Raw genomic sequence first — 13,987 nt, forward strand, 5'->3', positions numbered from 1 at the left:
CGGTTGGCTTGGCCAGAAATTTAAATACATTTCTAGGTTTTGCTACGTTGTTGTCAAATAAGTTCTCTTTTTTGTAGACAGCTCGCTGATGTCATTGTGTCCTTGGTTCATGAACTTGAATGTAACTTGCATTTTTTTTAATTGCAAAATTTTCACCGTCGATGCTGACTTTACAAGTCTACATTACGACCACATCAAGGGAGGTAACTAATGAAACGTCATCATTTCTGTTGTACCGAACGACGATGTCTCGGCGTTTTCTATTGGCTATTCGATGTTCTCGTCTTACAGTTGGAAATGTATTTTATTTGACCATTTTCTAGTACTGGGGTTATTAATAGTTTTCAAATTGTGTTTTAAATATTAAATGATACATTCTTTTCACAGTTTTCCATCGGTTATTTTTCTTAATCGCAATTTCTTGCTATTGAGTTATAAGACAGTCTACCGGTTCTGGCCAATCAAATTCCCTGTTGCAGAAATTTTCCACTTCCTGTAACATGTAAAACAAAAATGGATGGAAATAAGGACGAAAGCGAGCGATGTATTTCGCTTGCGAAGAAGTATTTGGCGGAAGGCGAGAAATCAAAAGCTTTAAAATTTCTCAACAAAGCAGAAAGACTCTATCCTTCACAAAAAGCGAAAGGTAACATCCGGATTACATTCTTACAGCAGTCTATTCGTTGATCATAAATGGAACACCGCTAGCGATGATCACTGATCGAGTGACTGTGCTATTTGAGATATCGTTGCTATTTCTGACCAATAGTTTACCAAAAAAGTGTGTCTTAAATGGGTTTTGATGAAGTTGTTTTGACTTAACATATTGGTTATCGTTGACCTTTTAGACAAGATGTTGAAATATACGTGATGTAACAATTCAATCAACTTGTCCGATTGTCATGTGGCTGTAACGTTGGCTTTGCTTGGCTAATATTAGCTGTCTCCACTCGCAGTATGAAAATCTGAACATCACGTCGAATGGCTGATATTACGTTATTGAAAAAAAAAAACCATCAGCTATCATAGTCATCGAGAATACAGAAGAAATGTGGCACAATTTGTCAAAAATGGTACAAAATTAAACCACTATTTTAGAGTATCTACTTTCGGATAGTTTTTTTGTGCCAAAAAATGTGACTGTAATGTATGACTACAGCATTTTTGCAGTGTAGGTACGGATTATAATTGTAACAAAATTGAAAGTATTCCTCTTTTTGAAAGTCAGTTCATATTACACAAAGGGACTGGGTCCTCATTTTATCTGAGAAGCACTCCATTTATTGAACACCATGCAAGCACAAATTTCTGTAATTTATATGTAGTGGATTTCTTGTCTTGGCCTTTAGAGTTAATGTGTTAGCAATATTAAGACATCAATAATAAGATCAACAAATGGCAAATTCTTCTTTTTATATCAAAAAGTCAACTTTGAAGAAGTCCATCATCAAGACTTATATGGAAATATGAACTTCCATGTAATCCATAAATTATGAAATACTGATATTGGGAAAGCCTGTGTTTATGACCATGCAGAACCAAACTACTAAGGGTGCAAAATCGAAATAAGGTTATAAATTAAAGTATTAAATGTACATGTTTCTAGACTAGTGTGGATCAGTTTGGATTGTGGACAATTAAATTTAGTCCCATGAATTTCTCTCTGTAATTCCTTGTTTTCGACCAATGATAATGGTCAAAAATGTGGTTGCTGTATTTTCAATTCTGGCCCATTATACACTTTTGTCTTGTCATATACTGGAAGTATTTATCATAAGATATATATCCATGACAATGTGTACATGTGCGTAGTGGATAGAATAAGGAATGTATTTTTGTTGGACGCATTGGGTGAATGGTTAGAATATAATTGATAACTACAAGCCCTGGCTCCGATATCTCGAAACAAAAGTGCAGACTTAAGTTAAAACTTAAGTTTTTCTCCTTATGTAAGTTATATGAAACTTTCGACTTAATGCAGTTTTGGACTTAAGTTTGGTTCGAGAAATCGGGGCCAGGTCTTCACCAAAAAAGTCCTGACTCCTTTGGGTCACGAGTTCAAATCTCATGGGCAGTTGGCAAGAACTGACTGCTGGTCAGTGGTTTTTCTCTGGTACTCTGGTTTTCCTCCATCTATAAACCTACATATAGTTGGCACATCCTTCAATTACCCTGTCTGTTAAAAGGACGTTATAAACGAATCAAACCAATAGCACGTTTAAACTGTTGTCTTGAAGATTAATTTTTAATGCACCATTTGTACTATTACTGTGACCCTCAACAGTCTAGCTGATTGAACTTCATTTACATTTTATACAATTGTCTTTTTAGAGTTACTGGAACAGATAAGTACTATGAATGGAACCACTGCAGGAAAAAAGCCACATACAGAAGACAGCACAAAAGAAAATGTGCGACAGAGGAGAGGCAGTACGGGAAGGGCGGCCTCGGAGGATAACCCTGGGGAGTCTGATTCGGTGGAGAAAAGTTACACACAAGATCAGATTGATGCAGTGAAAAGGTTAGTATATAGTGATACTATACAAGTTGTACATGCTCTATACGTTCAATACATGTATTAGATAGTTACTTTTTGGATTTGGGTGGTGTATGTATTTCATTTTTGAGTTTTTCTTATGAAAGCTGAAGCAGTGACATTGATTTGTTCTTTAATTTCATTGTTTGTTTTGATTATTTGTGTCCTAAAATGAAGTTTCAATTAAACTTTACTTGATATACAGTAGATTTGTAGCTGTAGAATTTGTTCAGTCAATATTCACACAAATGCATGTATCATGATGAGTTATCGTACATATAGCTCCTTAAGTGATTAGTTATTTATACTTATACGCAAAATGTAACATTATGACAAATGGAAATGGGATGGAGCATCAACACCAAGGATTGTGTGCAAAAGTAATTTATTTATAATTAGTTGACATGTTTCGGATGGCTAGGCCATCACCCAACAGGAGTTATTTTGGTACAGAATCCTTGGTGTTGATGCTCCATCCCATTTCCATTTGTCATTTTAACTATATTGTCTATTGTACGGAGCCCTGTTGAATACTTCTTTTATCCACCTTGTATTCCTCCTCTGAACCTTCACTGACCAGCACCTTGAGGACGTTGGATGTCTCTACCTTCCCCCTTTATTCACTTTTAATTATACTGTCTACTGTAAATATTGTATATCCATTTCTCCTACTCTAGGGTAAAGAAATGCAAGGATTACTACGATATACTTGGGGTGCAGAAAGATGCGACAGAAAATGATTTAAAGAAGGCATATAGGAAACTAGCTTTACAGATGCATCCTGACAAAAACAAAGCTCCTGGAGCTACAGAGGCATTTAAAGGTATTCATCAGTAGTTGACTTTACATTTTAGTGCAATGATTAATTCTTACATTTACCACAATAGCTATACAAACGGTAAAGAGAAAATAAATTTGTGCAATCATATACAGTTTATACGCAGATATTTAAGGAAAGTTCCTTTTGAGATATCATTAATGGGCTATTTATACATATATATTTTTTGTTTATGTCTTTTCCTTGCAGCCATTGGTAACGCCTTCTCTGTTCTCAGTGACACAGAGAAAAGAAGGAAGTATGATTTATATGGTCCTGAGACAGATACAACAGATTCACGGAGAGGTCATCACCATGACTACACACATGGTTTTGAAGGCAAGTAAAACGACATCAGCCAAGTTCCTGTTTAGCAGATGTAATTGAACATGTGCTTCTCCTTTAATGTTTCATAACCTAGCTCTTAAACAGTTCATAAATGTTATCAATGCAGGAAAACATTTAATGATTCTTCTAATAAAATGCACAAAATAAATCAATTTGATCAAAATTTTAAAAGATCTTATTTTAATTAATCATATACACCTATCCTGTGATCAAAGTTACACTGTCAATACGTGTTCAGTGTAGTAATCTTGTGAATATATTGTCAGCGTGTTTTACTGTCCATCTAATCACAAAATCAATCCTATGTAGCTTCATAAATCTGAAGACATTTTCTATAACAACTGTAGGATACTTGGTTAAGAAGTTTAATTCATAAAATTACATGTACATATTTTTTATAGTGTAAAATATCAAGTTTTAATATGTAAGTTTCATGTATCAAAATTATGACTACCAGTATATCATTAAATTGACATTAGATAAATTTGAATTATGCCTGTCAATTCCTCACTGTATCATTTTGCAGTTTTTTAATCATTGTATTATTCTTGCACAGGTGATATATCTCCAGAAGAACTGTTTAACATGTTTTTCGGTGGAGGATTTCCCACAAGTAAGTTTTCTACAGCTTAAATGTTTGATATTTGGCTTTGATCAAAACTTTCTTCGGGTTCAATGGTGTTTCCATACAAAATTCATATGTACTTTAAATAATATACATAATTACTTGTATTTTAACAATTTATGCTGTAAGCAGAATTATTGTTTTATTTTTATAAACAAGATGAAAATGCACAACATTGAATATTTGATTTTGTGTTGTAATAATAGTGGTTAAATTTCATAACAGGTGAAAGACTTAGCAAAAAAGATGTTAGATGGGAATTATACTGGAATGATTCTGTCTATCATATTCAAATCCTGTCCAGACTGTCTTAAACATTATTAACTGATGTTGATGAAACTACACAGGAGTTATGGGGACTGTGTATAAATGTCTTCTTTTGAAAACAATGTTGTAATGGAAATTGGGTCATTGTACTTTTGTGGAGAACCAATATATCAATGGTTATAATTTTAAAAACATCAAATGCCATTTGGTTGTCAATAGTTACCAAAATAAAATATCATTAAACTGATGGTCACAAATGAGGGGTAGTGTGGGCATTATAATTAGTTGGCCATTTGATTATATTTAACGTCGATAATTTTGCATGAGACTTGGGTTTCCTGTAATATTGAAGGTCTATTGCTAAAATTCTTTCTTTCCTATCATGATTTTCCTATCATGATAAACCATTTCTTTGTATAATTCTGACATTAATCTTTTCAGATCATGTGTACACAACACACAGACAGAGACATACACAACATCACCATCAGCATCATCGTGCTAATAATGTCTCCAACGACGTAAGTACATCATTGTACTAGTAATGTCTCCAATGACGTAAGTACATCATCATGCTAGTAATGTCGCCAACGACGTAAGTAAATCTTCGTGCTAGTAATGTCTCCAACGACGTAATTACATCATCGTGCTAGTAATGTCTCCAACGACGTAAGTAAATCATCGTGCAAGTAATGTCTCCAACGACGTAAGTACATCATTGTGCTAGAAATGTCTCCAATGACGTAAGTACATCATCATGCTAGTAATGTCGCCAACGACGTAAGTAAATCTTCGTGCTAGTAATGTCTCCAACGACGTAATTACATCATCGTGCTAGTAATGTCTCCAACGACGTAAGTAAATCATCGTGCTAGAAATGTCTCCAACGACGTAATTACATCATTGTGCTAGTCTCCAACGACGTAAGTACATCATTGTGCTAGAAATGTCTCCAACGACGTAAGTAAATCATCGTGCTAGTAATGTCTCCAAGGACGTAAGTACATCATGCATCGTGCTAGAAATGTCTCCAACGACGTAATTACATCATCGTGCTAGTCTCCAACGACGTAAGTACATCATCGTGCTAGTAATGTCTCCAACGACGTAAGTACATCATCGTGCTAGTAATGTCTCCAACGACGTAAGTAAATCATCGTGCTAGTAATGTCTCCAAGGACGTAAGTACATCATGCATCGTGCTAGTAATGTCTCCAACGACGTAAGTACATCATTGTGCTAGTCTCCAACGACGAAAGTACATCATCGTGCTAGTAATGTCTCCAACGACGTAAGTACATCATCGTGCTAGTAATGCCTCCAACGACGTAAGTAAATCATCGTGCAAGTAATGTCTCCAACGACGTAAGTACATCATCGTGCTAGAAATGTCTCCAAGGACGTAAGTACATTATCGCGCTAGTCTCCAACAACGTAAGTACATCATCGTGCTAGTAATGTCTCCAACGACGTAAGTACATCATTGTGCTAGTCTCCAACAACGTAAGTACATCATTGTGCTAGTAATGCCTGCAACGACGTAAGTACATCATCGTGCTAGTAATGTCTCCAACGACGTAAGTACATCATCGTGCTAGTAATGTCTCTAAGAATGTAAGTATATCATCGTGCTAGAAATGTCTCCAAGGACGTAAGTACATCATCGTGCTATTCTCCAACGACGTAAGCAAATCATCGTGCTAGTAATGTCTCCAACGACGTAAGTACATCATCGTGCTAGTAATGCCTGCAACGTCGTAAGTACATCATTGTGCTGGTAATGTCTCCAACGACGTAAGTACATCATCATGCTAGTAATGTCTCCAACGACGTAAGTACATCATCGTGCTGGCAATGTCTCCAACGACGTAAGTACATCATCGTGCTAGTAATGTCTCCAGCGACGTAAGTACACGTCCAAGTGTGTAATGTTATGATAAATAAGTATCATATAGATACCAGTTAAAAATCGATTGAAAAATGAAAATGCCTTCTTGATGTCTCACCAAGCGTTATATATTGATAAGTCCAGCAATAGAAGTTGCTACATTTAGAAAGCAATGAAAAATGGGATGTAATTGATTTACAGGGTGAGCCAATGTTAAGTGTTACAGTATGTATATCAGAGGTAATATCAATGTGTTTTGTTTGATTTACAGGGAAGCTACACTCTACTACTGCAGTTAACGCCAATTATCTTACTAGTCCTTCTATCCCTTCTTAGTAGTTTCTTCGTCAGTGATCCACTCTTCAACATGCATAAAACAGAGTAAGTGATTATTGCTACAAACAAACCTATCTGTGACCATGGTCATATTGTCACAAGAATCAAGTGTTCATTGCTCAAAGCAATGTTATAATGCTGAAAGATTATTAACTGTAAATTTTATTATTTATTGTTTTAATATTTATTGTATTTCATTGTTTAATTTTAGAATTTACTTGCTTTGCAGAAAATATGCTATTCAGAGAAAAACAGGAAATCTTCAAGTTCCCTATTATGTAAAAAGAGATTTTCGAGTTGAATTCAAGAGCGATTTACGGAGGTTAGAGCGCCAGGTAGAAGAAGAGTATATATCATCATTACGCCAAAACTGTTGGAGGGAGAGAAGCTATAGTAAGTAGAAGATTGATATTAGGATTGTTAACTTTAAGCTTAATCGGGGGTCAGAGATCTGTAGTTTTGTTCTTCCAATCTATATATAACCCTGGTTAATACTAGCCGCAATATATCGCTTGGCTAGAGAGAACTTTTCTTTAGCTCGATTGGTTGAGCGTCAGACTAGTAATCCAGAGGTCCCGAGTTCGATCCCTGGCAGAGGCAGGTATTAAATTTATTGTAAATCCTGCACCCTGTTACATTGGCGCCCGTGTAGGGACTCGGAGTGATACTTCACGATACCTGCGAAGGAATCGTTGTAACCCCTGGAAACTCGAGGACGAGTTGATTCCTGGAGGGGGAGTATGTAACCCTGGTTAATACTAGCCGCAATATATCGCTTGGCTAGAGAGAACTTCTCTTTAGCTCGATCGGTTGAGTGTCAGACTAGTAATCCAGAGGTCCCGAGTTCGATCCCTGGCAGAGGCAGGTAATAAATATATTTTAAATTCTGCACCCTGTTACCTTAAACAGAAACTCTAAATTAAGAGATAACTAGTCTGTATAGCTGTTTGTAGTTTCGTGTATGAGATTTATTATGGATTGCTTATTAGCTTAAATTGAAGAGAGTCCAATACTTCATAATCCATACCAGAAATTAAAAATATGAAATTCGTTACAACGGGTTATCAAACTATGCTATTACTTTATAGTCCATAACTGCTTCATGCTTGATTGCCCATGTCTTTATATAGAGTGGTCAGTTTCTGATCACTTGCAAGCCGCTTACCAGGTAAACACATGTTAGCCTTTTGCTATTTCAGTGGTGACATATACCGAGACGGTAGTTTGTTGATGGCGATTTTGTAGTTTGTGTGGGAAAGGGCTGGGGCAGAGTATAAGCTGAGTTTTGTTGTTATGTATTCTGTATTTACTTACCATTGTGGGTAGCTATTGATTATTGCATTGTGTTTTTATGTCAGTATAACGTCATGTTTTAGAAAAAAAAACATAAATTTTGCTCTCAAGGTAATGATGTAATAATCCATAGCTACTTGCAAGGGAGATAACCATGTAATATGCAAATATCCAATACAAAAATATTATTATTCAATCTAAATTATAACTAATATGTCAATTCTTTTTTTTTTTGCGCAGAGGAAAATATGTTGTGGAGAGCAAGGAATTATGCAGATGGAAAATTATATGAAAAAGCCAGCAACTTAGAGACTCCTTCGTGTGATCAGCTGAATAAGATTTATTCTTCATGATAGAGTTTGTTTAACAATCGGATTGTGATGATGGTGGTTCCTTTCATTTTCCCTGTGATGACAGAATGGAACATTTCAGGTTCCTTGTGGCCCTAACGACCAACCCGTGGAGTGGTGAATCCTTGAGGACCTGTAACACGTCGGGTCTCTTTACTGTTACCAGATATGTGATATGTAGGCTCAATTTTGTATAATGAGTTAAGATAAAGGAAACATCAAATTAACATATTGGGTATATAAAACTGTACATAAAGTGTCATGTTGTGTATGATTTTATTAGAAAATAAACTATGAAATTAATATATGATTTAAATATATAAAGGTACCTATTTGTGAATTTCAAATTCTATCAAAAAAACCATAGCAGTCTAGCTGGTTAAATATAAATAAACAACCTTCTCCTTTTGGTTGTCCTTGGTAGTAGATGTGGACTGCTGTGATGAATTTTAGATGTACATTATTTCATGGTGTTTTTAATTCTATTGAGCCTATCAGTATTGAAAATTGATGAAGAGGAAAACATCTGGCATTTTCACTTGTTTGTGGTAACTTTAAAAAAGATAGATGTGTTATTGAAAATTGGGTATTCTCATTTTTGTCCAGATTAGACTGTGTGACCATAATGTGTGAAGAAGATGAGAAACTGGAGTGTGAAATCGAGTTTGGTGTGTGTGATTTTGTTAATTACAGACTGTGGTGTGTGTCCGACAAGTGATATACATGTGTAAAGTGCTTGAGTAGACAACCACATGAGATAGATATGTATCGGAGATGTGTTATTTAATTCAGAGTGTATCCTAGCAACAGTCAAAGATATTGTCTTAGCTTGTCAAATTCATTTGAAATTTTGTTCCTTTTAATTTCATATGGGTTTTAATTTTATCAAATTAAGTTATAGCTATTTTTGCATAAGTCCAAGTGTGCCTAGATTTGTGTATGTAATATAAATATGATTTACATAATGATTTTTCTGTGAATTACATACAAAGAGTCTAGGTGTAAAAATGGATTATTAATAGATATGAATTTCTAAGAAGAACTTACATATGTTCTATAAATTTGAACAAATTAATTTTCTATTGCATAATGCATTCCATATTTCACTAAAAACGAGTGGGCTCAAAAATTAAAAGAAAATCTACTCGGTTAGCCTATAGATACAATGTACACAGACCTTTTTCTATAAACATATACTAGTATGTAAAATGGATGTTTGTGTTTATGGTTGATTGATGTTGTAGTGATGGAAATGTTCATATATTACAGTAACGTTATGATTTGTTTTTCAGAGACAGTTAATATATGATGTTTTATTATCCTTTGTATTTAAAATTTGTTATATGATTTTGTGTAAATATAAAACTTTCTATTTATAAGTGTCTTTGGAGATATTTTGTACGAATGTTGATTACTATGATAGTGCAATTATTCTGTCAACTGTCACTGTTTTTACTAGACTATCTAATCTAATTAATTTGTAAAATGTCATCTGTTTATACAGATAGCCATGTAAAAAAAAACAAGGGTTGCATTAGATTCCCGTAGTTAACTCAACCCTTGGGTTTTCTGAAGTTTGGTGACAGATTTGTTATGCAAAGAAACTGAAACAGTGTCTGAGAGTATGTAGTTATTGTGTTCCCATTATAAAGGGAAAGTTCCATTAAGCAAGTTTTTGCCTGAACCTTTAATCATATTGTTATTTCAACCAACTTATTTTTGTGTGCAATCAAATTTAGCGTGTTTCATGGGCTTTAAGAAATTAAGAAAATAAATCGCTTTCAAAATGTTTCAATATGGATATTAAAGTAGAATCAGAAAAGTCAAAATCACGAAATTAAGTCTCAGTGAAAACTTGCTTAGTATGCCAGTGCAAAAGTAAGTTGGTTAACAGTAATCTAAAAAAACTTTTTTTTGTTTTGTAAAATGGTTGTCAACACGAAAAAGGTAATGTGATGTGCATTAACTAAAAGATAGAATTTTCAATTCATTGATATCAATGCTTAGATGGTTTTCAATCCTTCATATTTGTCATCTACTTATTTGTTGAATGATAATTTCATGCCTGAAGAAGTAGTAAATTACCTATCACTGTAACAGGACACTATCAAATTAACCCTTTCATATAAGGAGATACATAGGTATTGTTCAAATAAAGGAGATAACTTCATATAAGGAGAGACATAGGTATTGTTCAAATAAGGAGTTCAAATAAAGGAGATAACCTCATATAGGGAGAGACATAGGTATTGTTCAAATAAAGGAGATAACTTCATATAAGGAGAGACATAGGTATTGTTCAAATAAAGGAGATAACTTCATATAAGGAGAGACATAGGTATTGTTCAAATAAAGGAGATAACTTCATATAAGGAGAGACATAGGTATTGTTCAAATAAATGAGATAACCTCATATAGGGAGAGACATAGGTATTGTTCAAATAAGGGAGATAACCTCATATAGGGAGAGACGTAGGTTACTATTCAAATAAGGGAGATAACCTCATATTAGGAGAGACATACAGTCGTGTGCCAAAAGTCTTCGTAATTTTTATTTTTTCCCTATATATTCTATGTTTTTTTTTTTTACATTTTTTCTTAGAATTTTTCCTGAACTCATCTAGGGGTTGATTTTAATCAAATTTGGCATACTTGTAGAAAATTATCTACAATTTCAGCTTATAATATTTACATAATTTTCCTTCATGCACTTTTTGAGAAAACCGTATTTCATTACCACACAATACTTTTTCGTTGCCATTTTGGTAAAAACAAAGAAAGAAATGACGTCATAAGTGTAAGTAGTGCACAAAAAAGATATATATTTTGAAAACAAAATATTGGAAAATTATACAAATATTATGAGCTGAAAGTGTAAATAATTCTCTATAAGTATGCCATAATTGAGTAAAATCCGCCAATAGACAAGATAAGGAAAAATCAAAGAAAAAATGTAAAAATACATTGTATATAGGGAAAATGAAAATTACTAAGACTTTTGGCACGTTACTGTAGGTATTTTTCAAATAAGGGTGATAACCTCATATTAGGAGAGACATAGGTATTTTTCAAATAAGGGAGATGTGTTAGAACACCCGATGCATGTTACACATCGATGCATGTCCAAAATATGACAACCCATGCTATAATAACAATCTGTAATGACTAAACAATAAAGCGTAATACAAATTATCAGTCCTCGTTTTAACAGGTTGCATATATATATTAGGTATATGTTCACTCATGAGAAGGTTATGAATCTTCATTTAAGGTAAAGATTGTACTTAGGTAAGCATTCATCAGTAGTTTTTAATTAGTACATCAAGTAAAATGCTAGATTTTGTCACTTTTTAAACATTGGTAAAACACCTTAGCAGTTTTATGCTCCTCAGACTTGTACTTTTGACTTAGTTTTTGGCTGTACTATTTGTATCTCAGTTCTGATGCTCCCACCACCGTGGAATGGGGAGGCACGGGCCATGTAATGCTTCCATCCTGTCCGTTTTGAGACAAGGAGGCAGGGGGCATTGATTTGTTAGACATTTCTAGTCAAATATGTCGAACTCTTTTGTGTTATAAAGAATCATTATTCTATGATCATAAATGGAATGAGGGAGGTGAAAGACATTTCTTATTTACAAAACTCCTCATTTTGGATATTAAACTGTTTTTAGAGGACAACATCACCTTTGATTGAGATTTATAAATGAAAAGCTCTTACTCAATTTATCTCTTCTTCTTTGAAAAAATATTAGATAATTAATAAAATGCTTTATATATGTATTAGAAATCCACACTAATTTGCTTTTTCTGTATTCTAAAAGTAAGCTTTATTTATTGCTATCATTTAACTACAATTACATGTACCTATATCCTGTGGCAGTTGATTTATTCTCACCATCAGATATTGAATCAAGATGTGTGTATGGTCAGTATCAGGCTCAATGGAAACATTGTTTTAAGCAAAAATTATTTCATTCATTCACTATTATTAATGCAATACAAGTGTTTTCTACAACATTATAATTCAGTTATGTATGTAAATAAACATTGAACTTTTAACAGATCTTAAATAGGAAGATGCCAACATGTTTTCCCTTTGCTGTGGACTTTGTATGGCGATGTTTTTACACTGTGGGGTTATAACATTTTTATATAGAAACGGATTTAATAATAAATGTAACCCTTGTGGGGTTAAAACAATCGTAAAGGTACATGTACATAAGCACATGTATATATACTCATCATTGTACCTTGTTGATTGTGTTTGATGTCTCTTGTCCACCCTTTGTTTACAGTGTTGAATCACTGTCAATAAACTACACTCCAGAATCGTACCATTATTCACATGTTTGTTGTTCAATGTTGTATTGAGTAACAACTGTCTGAACACGAGGGCTTGCCTTCTGTGTAAGTTCAGTGTGATAGCACTATAAACCAGGTTTGTTGCTGCCATCAGCACCAGATTTATTATGGCCCCTGGGTAATTAAATTGAATAACAAGAGGCCCATGGGCCTTAATGTTCATCTGAAAATCATTTCAACAAATTATACAAGAAGAAGGAAAAACAAATATTTGGTGAAATAGAAACCTAAACAACAGTGTTGGGCAGAGTCACTTTACAAAATCTTTTCTCATTCCCAAAAGGTTGTTTGATAAAGTTTGGCCAAAATTTTATGATGTGTTTATGACTACTAGCTTTTTCAAAACAAATTCATCGTCTCCTATCGGGGCCCAAACCCTCCTGCCCCAAGAGGATCAGAGCCATCATTTATACAAATTCTCTTCACATTCCCCCAAAACTGTTACTGACACAATTTGGTAAAAATCCAAGGAGAACTTTATGACTAGTAGCGTTTTAAAGAATTACCAAAATTTCCCCTATTTGGCCCCACCCGTCCTAACCCAGGGGTGTGTGTGTGTGTGTGTGTGTGAGTGTGTGTGTGTGTGTGTGTGTGTGTGTGTGTGTGTGAGTGTGTGTGTGTGTGTGTGTGTGTGTTAGAGTCACCATTTATATAAAATATGTTCTACGAATGTTTCTGGCCAAATTTGGTCAAAATCCAATAAGAACCTAGATCCTTATGACTAGTAGTGTTTTGAAGGAATTTTCTCTATTTCCCCTATTGGGCCCCGCCCCTCAGGCCCCAGGGGGGTCAGAGTCATCATTTATACAAAATCTCTTCCCCCTTCCCCTACGAATGTTTCTGGCCAAATTTGGTCAAAATCCAATAAGAACTTTATGACAAATAGCGTTTTGAAGACATTTTCCTCTATTCCCCCTATTGGGCCCCAGAGGGGTCAGTAACCATTTATACATAAATTTTTCCCCTTCATCTAAGGATGTTTCTGGCCAAATTTGGTTAAAATCTGTTGCAAATTTTTTGACAAGTAGGGTTTTAAAGAATATTACCAAAATGTCCCCTATTGGGCCCCGCCCCTCAGGCCCCAGGGGGTCAGAGTCACTATTTATACAAAATCTGTTCCCTTTCCCCTAAGGATGTTTCTGGCCAAATTTGGCACGGCGGA

The 13,987-nt window shown here is 34.5% G+C and overlaps 1 protein-coding gene across 3 annotated transcripts; it reads left to right on the forward strand.

Annotated features, from left to right (window-relative positions):
- Positions 1–484: 484 nt before the first annotated feature.
- On the forward strand, positions 485–12,803 carry LOC138322686 (dnaJ homolog subfamily B member 14-like). Of its 3 annotated transcripts, none has more exons than XM_069266721.1 (10): positions 485–646; positions 2,332–2,521; positions 3,214–3,359; positions 3,564–3,692; positions 4,258–4,314; positions 5,035–5,114; positions 6,753–6,862; positions 7,047–7,210; positions 8,351–10,647; positions 10,707–12,803. In XM_069266721.1, the coding sequence occupies exons 1-9, from the start codon at positions 514–516 to the stop codon at positions 8,461–8,463; spliced, it is 1,122 nt and encodes a 373-aa protein (XP_069122822.1). In that variant the 5' UTR covers positions 485–513; the 3' UTR covers positions 8,464–10,647; positions 10,707–12,803. The 3 variants fall into 3 exon arrangements, with proteins under 3 accessions (XP_069122822.1, XP_069122823.1, XP_069122824.1); XM_069266722.1 differs by having other exon boundaries at positions 8,351–10,601; XM_069266723.1 differs by having other exon boundaries at positions 8,351–10,601; positions 10,753–12,803.
- Positions 12,804–13,987: the final 1,184 nt, after the last annotated feature.

The sequence above is a fragment of the Argopecten irradians genome, chromosome 5, assembly GCF_041381155.1.
Source record: "Argopecten irradians isolate NY chromosome 5, Ai_NY, whole genome shotgun sequence".
NCBI classification, from domain to species: domain Eukaryota; kingdom Metazoa; phylum Mollusca; class Bivalvia; order Pectinida; family Pectinidae; genus Argopecten; species Argopecten irradians.